The 14399-nt window shown below is 32.3% G+C and overlaps 2 protein-coding genes across 5 annotated transcripts; one reads left to right on the top strand and one right to left on the bottom strand.

The window, feature by feature from the left end:
- The first annotated feature begins 3370 nt into the window (after window positions 1–3370).
- Window positions 3371–4002, top strand: LOC140872315 (uncharacterized). Its single transcript, XM_073275135.1, has 2 exons — window positions 3371–3495; window positions 3591–4002. Exon 2 carries the CDS (start codon window positions 3603–3605, stop codon window positions 3861–3863), a length of 261 nt encoding a protein of 86 aa, XP_073131236.1. The 5' UTR covers window positions 3371–3495; window positions 3591–3602; the 3' UTR covers window positions 3864–4002.
- Window positions 4003–4388: 386 nt separating this feature from the next.
- LOC140871570 (BTB/POZ domain-containing protein At1g67900) lies at window positions 4389–7972 on the bottom strand. 4 transcript variants are annotated; one of them, XM_073274138.1, is made up of 5 exons: window positions 7536–7972; window positions 6888–7137; window positions 6669–6738; window positions 5296–6564; window positions 4389–5211 (listed from the first exon to the last, which is right to left on the bottom strand). In XM_073274138.1, the coding sequence occupies exons 2-5, from the start codon at window positions 6944–6946 to the stop codon at window positions 4720–4722; spliced, it is 1890 nt and encodes a 629-aa protein (XP_073130239.1). In that variant the 5' UTR covers window positions 6947–7137; window positions 7536–7972; the 3' UTR covers window positions 4389–4719. The 4 variants fall into 4 exon arrangements, with proteins under 4 accessions (XP_073130239.1, XP_073130238.1, XP_073130237.1 ...); XM_073274137.1 differs by having other exon boundaries at window positions 6888–7089; window positions 7498–7972; XM_073274136.1 differs by having other exon boundaries at window positions 7498–7972.
- Window positions 7973–14399: the final 6427 nt, after the last annotated feature.

The following is a 14399-nucleotide window of genomic DNA, read 5'->3' on the forward strand; positions in this document are numbered from 1 at the left end:
TAATAAAATAATTTTTAAAAATAAATTGTGTATCTATTTTAATTTAACAAAAATATTAGACTTTAAAATAATGTAGGTGAAAGATAAAATTAACTTTATAAGTTGATTATGTGTCAATTAAACCATTTTCAATAGTTCATTTACCAATTTGATATTTTACCAATAGTTCGTGTATTAAAATGAATTTTACTCTAAAAAAATAGAAAAATCGATCGAGCTGTAATAATTACATAAGTTTTAATATCAATATTGTGTTAATGTAAAACTATAATAAACGTAACACTTATATTTATAAGCTTACGTGAATTATTGATAATGTCTTATTCTAAACTGTTAATGTGGATGTAAAATAATCATGACCGTAAATAATACAATATTGAAACTGCAAGTGTTACATTGTTCGAAAATGTTTCAAATATTTTTATTAGTTGCAATGTCGAAGATTATATTGATTACATCACTAAGACATGTAATAGGTTTTTTTTTTTCAAAAAGTATATATTATTACCATGAAAATCATTTATTAACTGTGTGTTAATGTCTTCTCATCTCAATTAATTTATTTAACATCGTTTATCGACAACAAAAGATGTTTTCACGTGCATCGCACGTGTCTTTTACTAGTTATATAAATACGCGAAAAAAAAATACACAATTTTTCGATCTGAAAATATTTTCTAAATTTATAATGCTTTTAAATTGTACAGTACTTATTTTTTTTGTTTTTTTTCCTATCTCTCTCTCACATGGCTATCAAAAAAGACGTATTCACATTTTGTAACATTATATTAAGGGTGGCGAAAATTTCTTAAAAAATCCCAATCCGAAATTTTTCTGACTCAAACTTTCGGGATTTTTCCCATCCCGATTAATATCGGGAGCGGGATCAGGAATAAAACCTTATCCCGACCGGATTCCGGACCCGTCCCGAAATAATATAATAATATATTTTTTTAATAACTTTATTAATATAATAAGCTAAATATTATTAGGTTTCAACTCATATAACACTTAATTGTGGACTTAATTCGCATAATTTTTATTGTTGGGACGATCAAATTGTAAAATCACAAAATGCCATTTTATTTTTGTGTATTTTTTTTAAAAAATAAATTAATAATTTAATTAATTCATACTTATAATTATCTAATTAAAAAAAATATGTAGAACAAGACTCAAGAGATTAATTTGACAATCTATTTAACAAAATTTATTTAGTAATTGTATCCGAACATTTTATTAATAATTATTTGATACATTTTTTTTAACAAAACTTTGAAACATTATCCGGAATATTTTAATATTATATGTTTTAAGTTGAATATTTATTTTTATTTATAAATATAAGTTTCTAACTAGTATATTTAATAACATTATCACATTTTTTTATTTTTTGAACAAAATCTTGAACATGAAAAAAAATTCGGGATTTTCTCTCCCTACCCGACGGGATCCCGAATAGTCGGATCCCGAAATGTTTCGGGTACGGGATCGGGAGAAAAAAAAAATTCTCAATTTTTTTCGGGACGTGAGTTGAATAGGGGATTTACGGGACGGATCCCGACCCTATTCCACCCCTACATTATACTACTCTTCTATGAACCTTATCTTTACTTTATTCTTTTGAATTAACTGACGAATTTCAATACGTTAGTCTTAGTATCAATCAACTGGCTGCATTAAGCTTGATTGTTGAATAATATTGGTTATGCTTGTCTTCTCTATTGACAACTAAGAATACCAACTTTGACAGAATTCCAAAATTTATTGGCTCACTTCCAACAATTTCTCAAACCTTTAATGCCTTAAATTTCGCGATACTAATGCTCTTCAACAATGTATTCTCTTATATTTTGATTTCGCGCGTAGGGACACTTTCATATGTCAACCAATAATATATAACACTTTTTCAAGATCAAAGCCAACAGAGAATATGTCGAAACTATCGTCTCTCAGAAACTGTACGAGAAAGCATCCCATAGCATAAATCGACCCATGAATTTTCGTATCCGAAAAATTAGTCAAATTTTAAGTTTGACTGAAACGGTAATTTTGCATTTACTCACATCTTACCTTGCCTAACAACAAACTTAACAAATAACTATTAATATAAGTCCGTTTTAATACACAGGTGAAATCGTTTTGGATCAAAGCCACGTTAAAAATTACAAATTCAGGACACCGTTTATACTTTTTAGCTTGCCCAAGTTGCCCATGGATTCATTTATCACTGGACAGTGGACCCTGGTATTAGATCTGAGAGATCATAGCAATTTTGGGCTCGTTATTTACCCAAAGTTTTGGGTTGGACACAAAATAAAAAAAACAATGGGCTTTAGTCAAATCTCTTAGGTCTATTTCGGATCCATAAAGTAGTGGACTCACTTTGAATCCTAAAAAAACCCATTTTGTCAATTTCCGTAAATGTATATGACTTTACGCGTATAATGTCATATCAACCCCTAAATTATTAAAATTATCAAAATCATGCCACAAAAATAAATTATTAAAACTGAAATTCGACTGTATAAAACAACCAAAACCTATGACGTAGCGGTAAAATGAAGGGTACAATTACCTTTTTATCGAGTGAAAGGGACAAAAATGAAATAATTTTGAAGTGGGTAGATATTTAGAAATGGCCACCTTATCCTCCATTATTAACCAATGGATGTGACCTTTAGGCACCCACACAAGATGCTTGAAATTGAATGAATTAGGAAGTGGGGAGTGATATGTAAAATCGACCCTTCACAAGAATGTCTGCCATGATAATAATATTAGGTATGGGAACTTGGGACCCCTCCAAAAGTGATTCTATAATCATGCTATTTCTCATGAATCCATGATTGATCCAACAAGAACCCAAAAAAAGCAAATCGGTTTATGTATTTTGCATTTATTTACAACATCAGTGGTTGAATGAATCTTTATGCAAAAGTGTCACATTACTTTTGGTGTGACATTAAAAGATATGGATTTATTTGATTATTGTTCAGACCGATTTGAAAAACTCACCGTGCAAAACATATATATGATGATTAAATATAAAAATTTAAATTGTTTTCTTGTCATGTGTTTTTAAGGTTTTGGTGTACTAATGCAAGTCATTTTAGTGGTGATTTGATTTTTCACAACAACTGTTATGAGACTGTTTCACGAGTTAATTTTTTAGACGAATCTCGTATTCGAACAAACCGCAGAAAAAATTATATTTTTTACTTCATCCGAGGACCAGATCGACCCTTATCACGTATAACAGAAACATACTCTTGATTTTTTTTTTTTCATTTATGATTTTCAGATAATTTTGAAGAAGATACTATTAATTAAATGTAAACCCACCCTATGAATTTAGCCCAACAATGAACACAATGCATCCCCTTTCTTATCCTTACCCAAATCCACATCACTTTCACCTTCAATCTTTTATTTAAACCGAATTCCAACTTATGAAAACAAGTTGCATGGTCTACTTCTCTTGCCCTCCAAAAGGTGCAAGCTAGGATAAGTCATCCAAATCATTTTTCGATTAATCTTCACAATCTTGCTTTCAATCCATTCTGACTTTCTTGATTGTTTCATGACAGAGAGAACAAAAGATGGAAAACGAAGAGATGATCATCATCAAAGATAGGAAAGCCGGATATTCGCCCCGGGAATCGGATGTTGCATCTCCTACATCAAAGATGGTGAATGCCGGAGGGATCTCGAGGCAAGGTAGTATTACCAAGTACAACTGCTTGTGTGCTCCAACCACACACGCGGGCTCGTTCCGCTGCAGGTTGCATCGTTCCCCGAGCCTCCAACGGACAAAGAGCATCGACTCCCCGGCCTGCCAGGATTCACAATCTAAGGCATAATCAATGTATGCATGCTCTTTATCATGATATGTATAAGAAGGATGCTACTCAATTATCAGTAATGATTTGAATGAGTGAAATCCAGTTGTACTATATATTATTTTTCATGTTCTTCTATATGATGGTTCTGTTGCTTTTATACAGTTCCTGGAAAGGGTCTCATCTGAGAGAAATTTTGTTAGTTTCAACCTATGAATTTTGATTCATTTTCTAATTCACCAGTTAAACAAATCCAAACCAGTAAAACATAATCAAACTTGTGGCGATAATTTTCTCCACGCCTACATGAGGTTCATTCTTTAGCTTGTGAAAAGAACAGCGAAAGAGAGAAAAAAGCAACCTTGTTTTTAAACTTGGTCTCATCGTGGCCAGTATTCTCAACTTTTATTGTTGAAACCATGATTATTGATTCAATGTTCATGGATTCAAGAGTAATATTTGATGGAGAATTACTGCAACATGTTAATAAGAACAACAAATGAATATTATTATATGGTCAAATGTAAGTGAGAAGCATGACGCAAAGTGTAGGAAATTCATTCATCAAATGCTTAAAGGAAAAGAGTAACTTTTTTCAACATCACATTTAGTTTTACAAGTTCCCCTATTCTAGTTTTACACAAACAAAGGTTCCTAAACAAGATTTTTCCCCTCCTGTCAATAATAATTGCTTGCTTATTTTTTTTATGAAGATTACACCACTAATTCACAAGGGATGATGTTTTATGTCCTAATCATTACAAGGGTTCTTCAAGAATCAGGGGACAAAAGAGACTAAATACAAGGCACATTATAATTTACCCTGGAAAAAAAGAACCAAGCAACCCTCCAAACAAGAAAATTCCAACAAAATTTATCAGTTCTTTTCACTCACACTTCTGTTGATTGGCCAAAGCTTGCTGAACATTCTTTTAGGCCTATTTGGAATCATACAGAACGACTTTGCCTTCGTACATTTCTCGATCCCATTTGGATACACATTGTCGTCCAATTCATCATCCTCTGCAAGCTTCATTTTGAGCGTGGAAACATTGGATTTTGGTGATTTTAAGCCTGATACGCTCCATTGATCCTCTGGTGCAATCGTGGTATTGGTAGTGATCATGGATGTGGCCTTTGCAGGATTCTTCTGCACCGCTAGTAATGCCTTGATATTATTTGGAAACTCGGCCACTTTTCCACCGTTCATGGCAGCTCGAGCTTGCTCAAAGAAAAGGACTTGAACCACCACCCTTAATGGAAGCATCTCGTTTTGTGCAGCGTGCATACATGCTTCTACGGATAGCTTTTTGCAGTCTAATATTTGGCATAACCGTTTTCTTTCACTCTTGTTGAGCTCCGGATGCCCCTGCTTAACAAGAAATAAAAGATTCAGAATAAAATTTTGCATTAGAAGCTGTTGCGAATATAAAGTCATCTTCTATTTTTCTACCTTCAGGTAAAGGTCGATAGCTTTGTAAAGATCATCATGATCAAGCCTGGAAAATTCGGGGATCGATTCAGCAATGGAAATGAACTTAGACAAAGTCAAATTCTTGTCTTTGGCTATCTCTTGTAAATATCCATCCACAAGCTTTGCCACCTTGAGTTTGGAACTATGTGATGCAGAAGAAGATCTCCTACTTTCTTGAAACTCCAAATCGATGTTCTCTGCGGATCGAGACCTTCGCCTCTCGAAATTGGTTTTGCTTCTCCGAGGACTAACTGGTGGACTCTGTCCTTGCAACATAAACTGCTCCAAAATGATCATTACAACATCAATATCATACAGTGTCTCGTTTGTGGATGTTAAGGATGGCACTAATAGATCACCAACTGTGGCATCGTCTAATTGAAGCCCAACCCTTCTTGCCAATTCCATCCTTGAAGACGAAGAAGCTTTCAGTATGTTAGCAGCCTTCAATAGTTTTGACAGAAAACCGCAAGAAACGGCGCCTTTCTCCGCTGGCAACAAACTAACAATTGATTCCAGCAGCACCCTGTGTTTCCTAGTAGCTTCTCCGGTCGAATCCAACTCGCTGTCTGATTCTACTCCCTTCTCAATACTAATGTACTTTGAAATATTCAGTAGCCACCGTGATGCATAGATTCGCAACGCATCACCGATGAGAACCGAAGGAACCTTGCCGCCAGATTTGATGGCTATCATTGCTCTCCAATAAAGATCAATCCCTAAATCTGCTAAATCTTCAGCCCACCATCCTTTACTACTACTTGTAGACTTATGCCTATGGCTCTCCGACCCATTCCACGACATGTCATCTCTCCCACGTCTCGAATAACTGTGTGACAAGTTAATCTTTGCGGGATGAGCTAAAACTTTTGAAGCAATGGCTTCAATGCATCTGCCTGTGATTCGAAGTTTCTCGGACCACAAAGAAAAGGCTTTCGTGCTTTGTAAAGTCACAATCGAGTCCCTCCATCCCTGGAGGATACAAGAAGTCAAAAACACTTCAATCTTGTATATGAGATTACCCTTTTCGATATCTTCCGTCATTTGAAGATACTCGGCTGCACATCGAACCGAAACAATGTTGTAAGCACTGAGAGTGATCGTGATTCCGTAGCAGAATTTCGCGCACATTTCGAAGGCCTCGACTCCTCCAGGATAGTCATGGAGATGGACTATTTGAATTTGCGAGGCTTCTGAGTTCTCCGCACATAACCTCTGCAAGCGCAAGCACTTGGACAGCAGGGGAAACTGCAGCAGGTGAAATTTTTTGGGAATTCAATCACCATAAGTTATCATTCTTTCTATGCAATTTTTCTAGTTACATAACTTATAAAATCAATCTGTAAATTCACCTTATGGAGTAGATATCTACTTCCCTTCACTTGAATGATAAGATCACTCGAAACCTCAGAAGACACAGACCTAAAAATCAAGAAAAACAAGACTCTGATTCTTCTCCATAGAACAAGCATCACAAAATGACGCCATATTAAAGAATTCTCGCGCCAAATCTAGAAGAGCAACCCGAAAATTAGAAGAAACAGAAGCACAAACAAGAAAAGAAAACTCACCTCACGGCCTCAGTGGTGTAGAAAGTATCAGGCCGGGATCCAAGTTTCATAAACTTCATTTCTGAATCTTCTAAATTGGAACAAAACTATGGTGTTTTGCTAAAAGGGCAGCACCATTTCCGAATCAGACAAAAACCAATTTCTCCACTGTTGGTAGCTTCGCTTTTTTACGACACCCTACCAGGAAAAGATCCACCTCCAGCTGCAAGCAATAGATTTTGTCGGAAACCAGGCTTCCACTACCAAGTTTCTTCATTTTTAAATACAAAAAAACATCCAAACAAAACAAAGATTGATTCAATCCCACGATAGAGAGATTTAAGCTAATAAAGAAACAAATATGCAGAATTTTGATTCAAGATGAGGAATTTCAAGAAGTAAGCAAATTTAAAAGAAAACCTTGACTATTCAATCGAATTCTTGACAAGAACCAAGCAAATCAAAAGAAACCACCGATCCCATCAAAGATCGTCAAAAGAATCGAATAAATTTCGGTTTTTGCGTGACACCCATTGTCCAAAACAAGCGGAAAAACATGCAAACACTAAAAACAAAAGTTGCAGATTTCAAGAAACATAGACTATAAGACTAAGATATGAATCATATATACCAGAAAGTAATTAATGTGTGGTTGATTTAAATCTGTACCCACAACTGCCAATCTGTTGGCTGTTTTCTTCCTTTTAATTTCTTGTTTTTCCCTTTAATTTGAGGAGATATAATGTTTAAACCAGTACTGCTACGCCAGCGTGCACACGTGCTTATCCTGCGCCCACTCCCTCATCATTACAACACCAATTTTTACTAGCGCCATTCTTGATTCTTCGCCACCACCACCACCACCACCCGGATTATTTTAGTCAAACTCTACTTTGTAACCAAAATTCTACGCCGCTTCTAAACTCAAGAATCTGTATAATTAATTTGTTTTTACAAATGGAAAAGAGTTGGCATCTGTGTGTATATATATAAATATATATATATATAATATGCAAAAAGAATTAAAGGGATTGTGCTTGATTTTAAAAAAAGGGGAGGAATAGAATAGGTATCACCATCAATGGTGGGTTTAAATCTTGAAGTGTTGTTGGGTGCTGGGCTCGATTTGAAATTATATAAAATTATGGAATCACAACTGCCCTTGTTTTTCGTCAAAATAACACAAACATCACTTTTTCTTCCATTAATGCATGGGGGCCATGCAAAATTAATTCTCGTGTGAAACAAGGGAAAATGAAATGAGTCTCCAAATTACACTACGTGGTTTTACTTTTATTTTATTTTCTTGTTTCGATAAAAATAATTATTTCATGTCAAATTTTTAGAAAAATAACTTTGGAAGTCGAAAAGGTGCACTTCTGAGATAATTAATATTACTTAATTTTATTGATATACGTTAATTTTTTTATATATTGTAATAATTAGAGGTGTCAAAACGAGGCCAGCGGGGCGGGCCGGACCACAACCCTTCGTAACCCACTGTTAAGCGGGGCGGGGCGGGGCGGGGGCCTACCTTTTAGGCGGGTTGGAAAAACGCTAACCCAACCAACCTATTTTAGGTGACGGGACAGGCCAATCCGACGGGCTCACGTGTAAATTTACGGAGTTTTTGCGGGCCAACCCGCAACCCACCACAACCCACCATTAGACGGGGCGGGACGGGGCGGGCCGACCCACCTTTTATACGGGTTGAGAAATTTTCAACCCAACCCACCAATTTTATATGACGGGACAGGCCAAGCCGACGAACCTAGCCCATTTTGACACCTCTAATAATAATTGACTTTTTTAAAAAAAAAGAAAAGAAAAGATATCAAATAATTGATTGAAAAAATATATTATATTATATTAATAAAATATTTGCGAAGCGGAGAAATATCAAAGTATTAAATATAATGATTAATATGTTGAATGTACGATATGATAATGATATATTTTTGTAGAAAAAAATTAGTTGGTTGTATTTTAATTTATTTGGAATAGAATATAAACATATATCTGATAGTTAATATCTTAATACGTGGGTAAATTAATATCACAATGTTAACGTAGCAAATCATGAGTCATTAAATTACGGTCAGAGAAATACCTTTAACATATATATATTGAACTCTATTGAAAATATGACAACTCCATTATTTTGACATCTAATTTATTATAGGAATTTGATATTTATATTCTATTTTGTACGTGTTACCTACATTCCCGTATTATATATGTAAAATGGAGTACAACATGTCAATCCTGAGAATATCATCAAAATTAATTAGCATCAAAAAAAATTTATACATAAAAGAAAAATATGTATGTATATGCATATGTGATGCACACGAGAGAATAGTTGAGTGTGTGTATATATCATTATCGGATGATAAAAATTGATACTTTATATATATTAGGGGTGGATAAAATTTCCGAAATTCCGACCCGTCCCGAATCCCATCTCATTCCCGTTCCGAAAAAATCCCAACCCGAAATTTTTCCGACCCGAACTTTTGAGATTTTTCCCATCCCGATTAATATCGAGAGCGGGATCGAGAATAAAACCTTATCTCGACGGGATTCCCGACTCGTCCCGAAATAATATAATTATATATTTTATTAATATCTTTATTAATATAATAAGCTAAATATTATAGGTTTCAACTAATATAACACTTAATTATGAATTTAATTCGCATAATTTTTATTGTTGGGACGATCAAATTATAAAATCACGAAATGCCATTTTATTTTTGTGTATTTTTTAAAAAAAATTAATTAATAATTTAATTAATTAATATTTATAATTATCTAATTAGAACAAATATGTAGAACAAGACTCAAGAGATTAATTTGACAATCTATTTAACAAAATTTATTTAGTAATTGTATCCGAACATTTTATTAATAATTATTCGATACATTAATTTTTTCTCTTAACAAATCTTTGAAACATTATCCGAAATATTTTAATATTATATGTTTTAAGTTGAATATTTATTTTTATTTATAAATATAAGTTTCTAAATAATATATTTAATAAAATTATCACATTTTTTTTATTTTTTGAACGAAATCTTGAACTTGAAAAAAAATTCGGGATTTTCTCTCCCTACCCGACGGGATCCCGAATAGTCGGGTCCCGAAATGTTTCGGGTACGGGATCGGGAGAAAAAAAAGTTTTTTAATTCTTTTCGGGATGGGAGTTGGGTAGGAGGTTTACGGGATGGGTCTCGACCCTATTTCACCCCTAATATATACTAGCTAGTTACACAAGCAATGTGTGTGTTTTGTTAATGTATATATTTTTAAACTATTATTTTAGAAGATAAAATATATGTAATAATAATTATTATTATTTTAAAAAATTATTATTATTAAAAAAACAACAAACTCAAACAATTTAATATACGGTGGGAGTTATCTTCAAAATTTGAAAATAATTGAAATTATTGAATTGCACATTTGATTTTTAAAAATTATTTTATTAGGTGTAGGGTTATTTTTAAAAGTTCACTTAAAAATAACATAGGTAGTTATTATAATATGCTCTTGCTTTATAATAGTAGTAATAGATAATCATATCATAAATATTAAAATATATAATTAAAAATTGGAGTGAAAAAATATATATATACAGATACACTTAAAAAAATTACAATAAAAAGAAAATACAAATACTGCACAAATTATCATGGAATGAAATTCACGATCATTAGTCGTTGGCCAAGAAAGCAGGGACGGAATCCAGCCCACCTCCACTCAATTTTGCTCATTCTTTATTATCCAAATTAATTCACAATAACATTCATATTTATGAATAATTTACCCACACTATCCTCTTCATCTAATAAAAATCATTTTAATTTGATGTTCTTTAGTTGAATTTTATAGCTCCAACCAACCATATGCAAGAAAAGTGATAACAATTGAAAATGGGCAAGTGGGATTAAGGATTTACTGACAAGGTAAAAAAATACTTGGAAAACTTCATGCGACGTAAAGTGGTTATTGAATGCTACAAAGAAAGATTGCATGTGATAAATTCAGAAAACATTTTTTTTAATATAGTTAATATAAAATTAACGCCTCAGAAAGGAGTACGGAATTAGCTGGCATATCATCAAATTTTCATGAATATTTATTTTTCTTTACGAGGTAACACCTCTCAAGAAATCTATAAAGTAAGATATATACGCATTTTTTTCTTGATTGCCTAGCTTTTAAGCATAATAAATATTTTAAATTATAAACAAGTATTCGTAAAAATTAAAGTTACATTGGATTCTCCTCGTAAGGTACACGAATTGTTCTCTCTTGTACCAATTGGTTGATAATTTGATGACAGAACATCAAGAAAATCAACGAGTGGAAAATATGAGGTTCCAATAATGTAAGAGGTCCCTTTTATTCAGAAAAAAACCTTGGAAATTACAAGAGTACTGTACGACATTAACATGTGAAAATTACTAAAATTTTCTTAAATTTGATAATAATTGAGAATTCATGTATATATCCAATATAGTAAAACAGAAATTGGAGGGTAAAAATTTTTAACCTTTTAAAATACAAAAAAAATAATAATAACATAATATATTGTTTAAATAGAACAATTATGTCTAATTTGGACCATGGATATTGGAAATTAGAATACATGAACAAGATATGTCTCTTCAAATGTCAAAAGGACCAGAAAATAGAGAGGTGAGAAAAATAAACTTTTGAAAATTTGCCACCAATCATTTAATTCCTCAATATGCAGTCAACTAAATTTGCTAAAACTTAGCTTTTGAATGGATGGAATAATTGAGATTATGTTATGTTTCTCGGACTTTATTTTCTTTACAATAACACCAAATCACTCATAATCTTGACCTTGATATTGTTGGGAATATTTAGAACTCAAAACATAACCACATAAATTTTGTAAAAATAAATAAAAATATCGAGAACATATATTGTTTGACAAGAACAAATCATAGATACATGTCCCCCCATGTACTAAGATGGCTCCAAGATCCAAGCCACGACTTGACTCGATCGATGCCTGATCGGGACCATGGCTCAACCATGTGTTGGCTCAATCCACGAGCCCAAGTGACTCTGATAATCGCAAGCGATGGCGATTCCGGTGTTTTTCATCGGGGCCAAGGGCAATTTGGGGATAGAAGTGTGGTGGAGGAGGATGGCATATGGGAAAAGGCGGAGTAGTACAGGGACCCAATCCGTGCTACCCAACGGGGTTACCGTCGGACATATGGGCCCCTCCATTTGGACCAATTGGGCCCATGTTTATTTAGGTGATAGGCTTGGAAATTTTGATTGGCCCAAATTAATTACTTGTTCGGCTTTTCGTGTTTGGGTTTTAATCTCGACTCCAAAGTCCCATCATTTGTATTTATCAACTTTCGAAATTAATTAAGTTGTTTTTTTTTATTTTTAAAAAATGATTTCATCATATTATTATTAGTAAACAGACTCCAATTAAAAAAAGATTTTTTATTTGTTAATCGAATACACTTTGGGTAATAGTTTTAAAATTAATATTTGGTAATATTGCTCACTTCCTTTTCGAAATGGTAAAATAAATGTATTATTGGGGAAAAAAAAGAAATTGAAATATTTTTTTTGAAATTGAAATATTTTTTTATGTATCCGGATTTGCCCCTGACATATTGGGATGAATAGTGGTACCTTTCGGTGAAATATTTTTTCTAATCCCAAAATTGTCTTTACATATTTTTTTAATACATACGATTTTGTTCTTAAATTTGATTTTTAAAATAGTGGGAAAAATCATTCCTCTCAAGATCTTATCATGTTATTGATTTTTATTCTTTATGTAATGCAATAGAATGTACTTGAATTTTCATATTTTATAATTGTAAAAATAATAAATCTCACATCATATTTTTTTTTACAAGAATCTCACATCATATCTAATTTAATTTTCAGAATATATATTATGATTAAATCAAATAATTTAAGAACAAATATACACAATACATAATTAAACCAAGAACTTTATGAACAAAATATACATCATACACATACAAAGTGTGTGCATAGTCATTAATATTAAATATTAAATAATGTCAATCTATGATGTACATGATGTGGACACTACTATCCTTCTTTTCATAACCTACTGCGTTAAAGCCAATCATATATTCTCTTTACTTCCAAAAAAAAAAAAAAACCAAGTATATATTAATGTGTAAATAAGTACATATTAAAATACGTAATTATATTCAAAAAGTTAAAAACTTCATTAAAATAAAATAGAGTCATTACAATCAATATTCGAAAAGTTAAAAATAAATGAAGGAACATCATAAAAAATACAAAACTAGCATAACAATTTGACGCTCTAAATAATATATGAGCAACCACGTTCACTTCACACGATCGAAAATTCAACTTATTACTATAGAATAATGCTAGAGGTACAACATATATCATGTACAACGATATTTACAACAAATATATCGTGAGATTTTACTATTATATCGCGATATTTTACATTCAATTATCATGAGATTTTGATAAATGAAATTTTTGTATTGATTTTTTTGTGTTGTACAAATTGATGTACAAATTTGGTTGTACATAACTCAATTTGTGTGAGATCAATCTGTCCTTAAGAGTTAAGATATTGTCTCAAAGGTGTACGAAATGGGAGACAAGAAGCTAGCTATCTACTTTTATTTCTTTTAACAAGATAGATATTCACTTTATTATCCATATAAAAATTAACACCTGAAAGGCAAGAAGGTTCAAGATAATGATGATAATGGTGTAAAGTGAAGAAAATAGTGCAACTTGAGAAACGTTATCATTCATTGCAAATTAAGTAACTAAGTGGAAACCTATTAATGCATGATCCAATCTTAAATAAAATAAAACGTCCACAAGTTACCCGACGCTACTCAAAACTAAAGAGAAGAATTATTAAAAACAAACTGACCATATCCAACGAGGACTTCATCTAAACTATTTTACGAGTGTTGCCCATTTATGATATATAGATCAAACGTAACATTTGAATTCTATCCGACGAACCCACGTAAAATATACGAGGAACTCATATAATTCAAAATATGTATTATAAATCATTCGGTCGTATCATCCCAATAATCCCAATCCTCAAAAGAAGTAGATTATTGGTCGTCAATAAAATAAGCAAAACAAAAATGGTAGAGTCGAATAATATTCCAAATTTCCAGTTTACTAAAAAATCTCATGTGTACATACTTAAATTAAGTACCACATATATATATACCTTGCATTGACAAAGCCTAGCTAGCATTATTATATGAGTGGACAGGACCAGAAATTGCTAGTGACAGGTACCAATTAAGCACATCAATTCTCGCTCAGTCGATTCGTGCCCCAATCCGTAATTAAGACACTTCAAGAATATATATATATATATATAAAGAATAAATAAAAATAAAAATTCACCAACCCATGGCAGAATCCCAATTTATTGTCAATATATCTTGAAATGTTATATTACTGAGCGTTCGT

The sequence above is a fragment of the Henckelia pumila genome, unplaced genomic scaffold, assembly GCF_033568475.1.
Source record: "Henckelia pumila isolate YLH828 unplaced genomic scaffold, ASM3356847v2 CTG_461:::fragment_3, whole genome shotgun sequence".
Lineage (NCBI taxonomy): Eukaryota > Viridiplantae > Streptophyta > Magnoliopsida > Lamiales > Gesneriaceae > Henckelia > Henckelia pumila.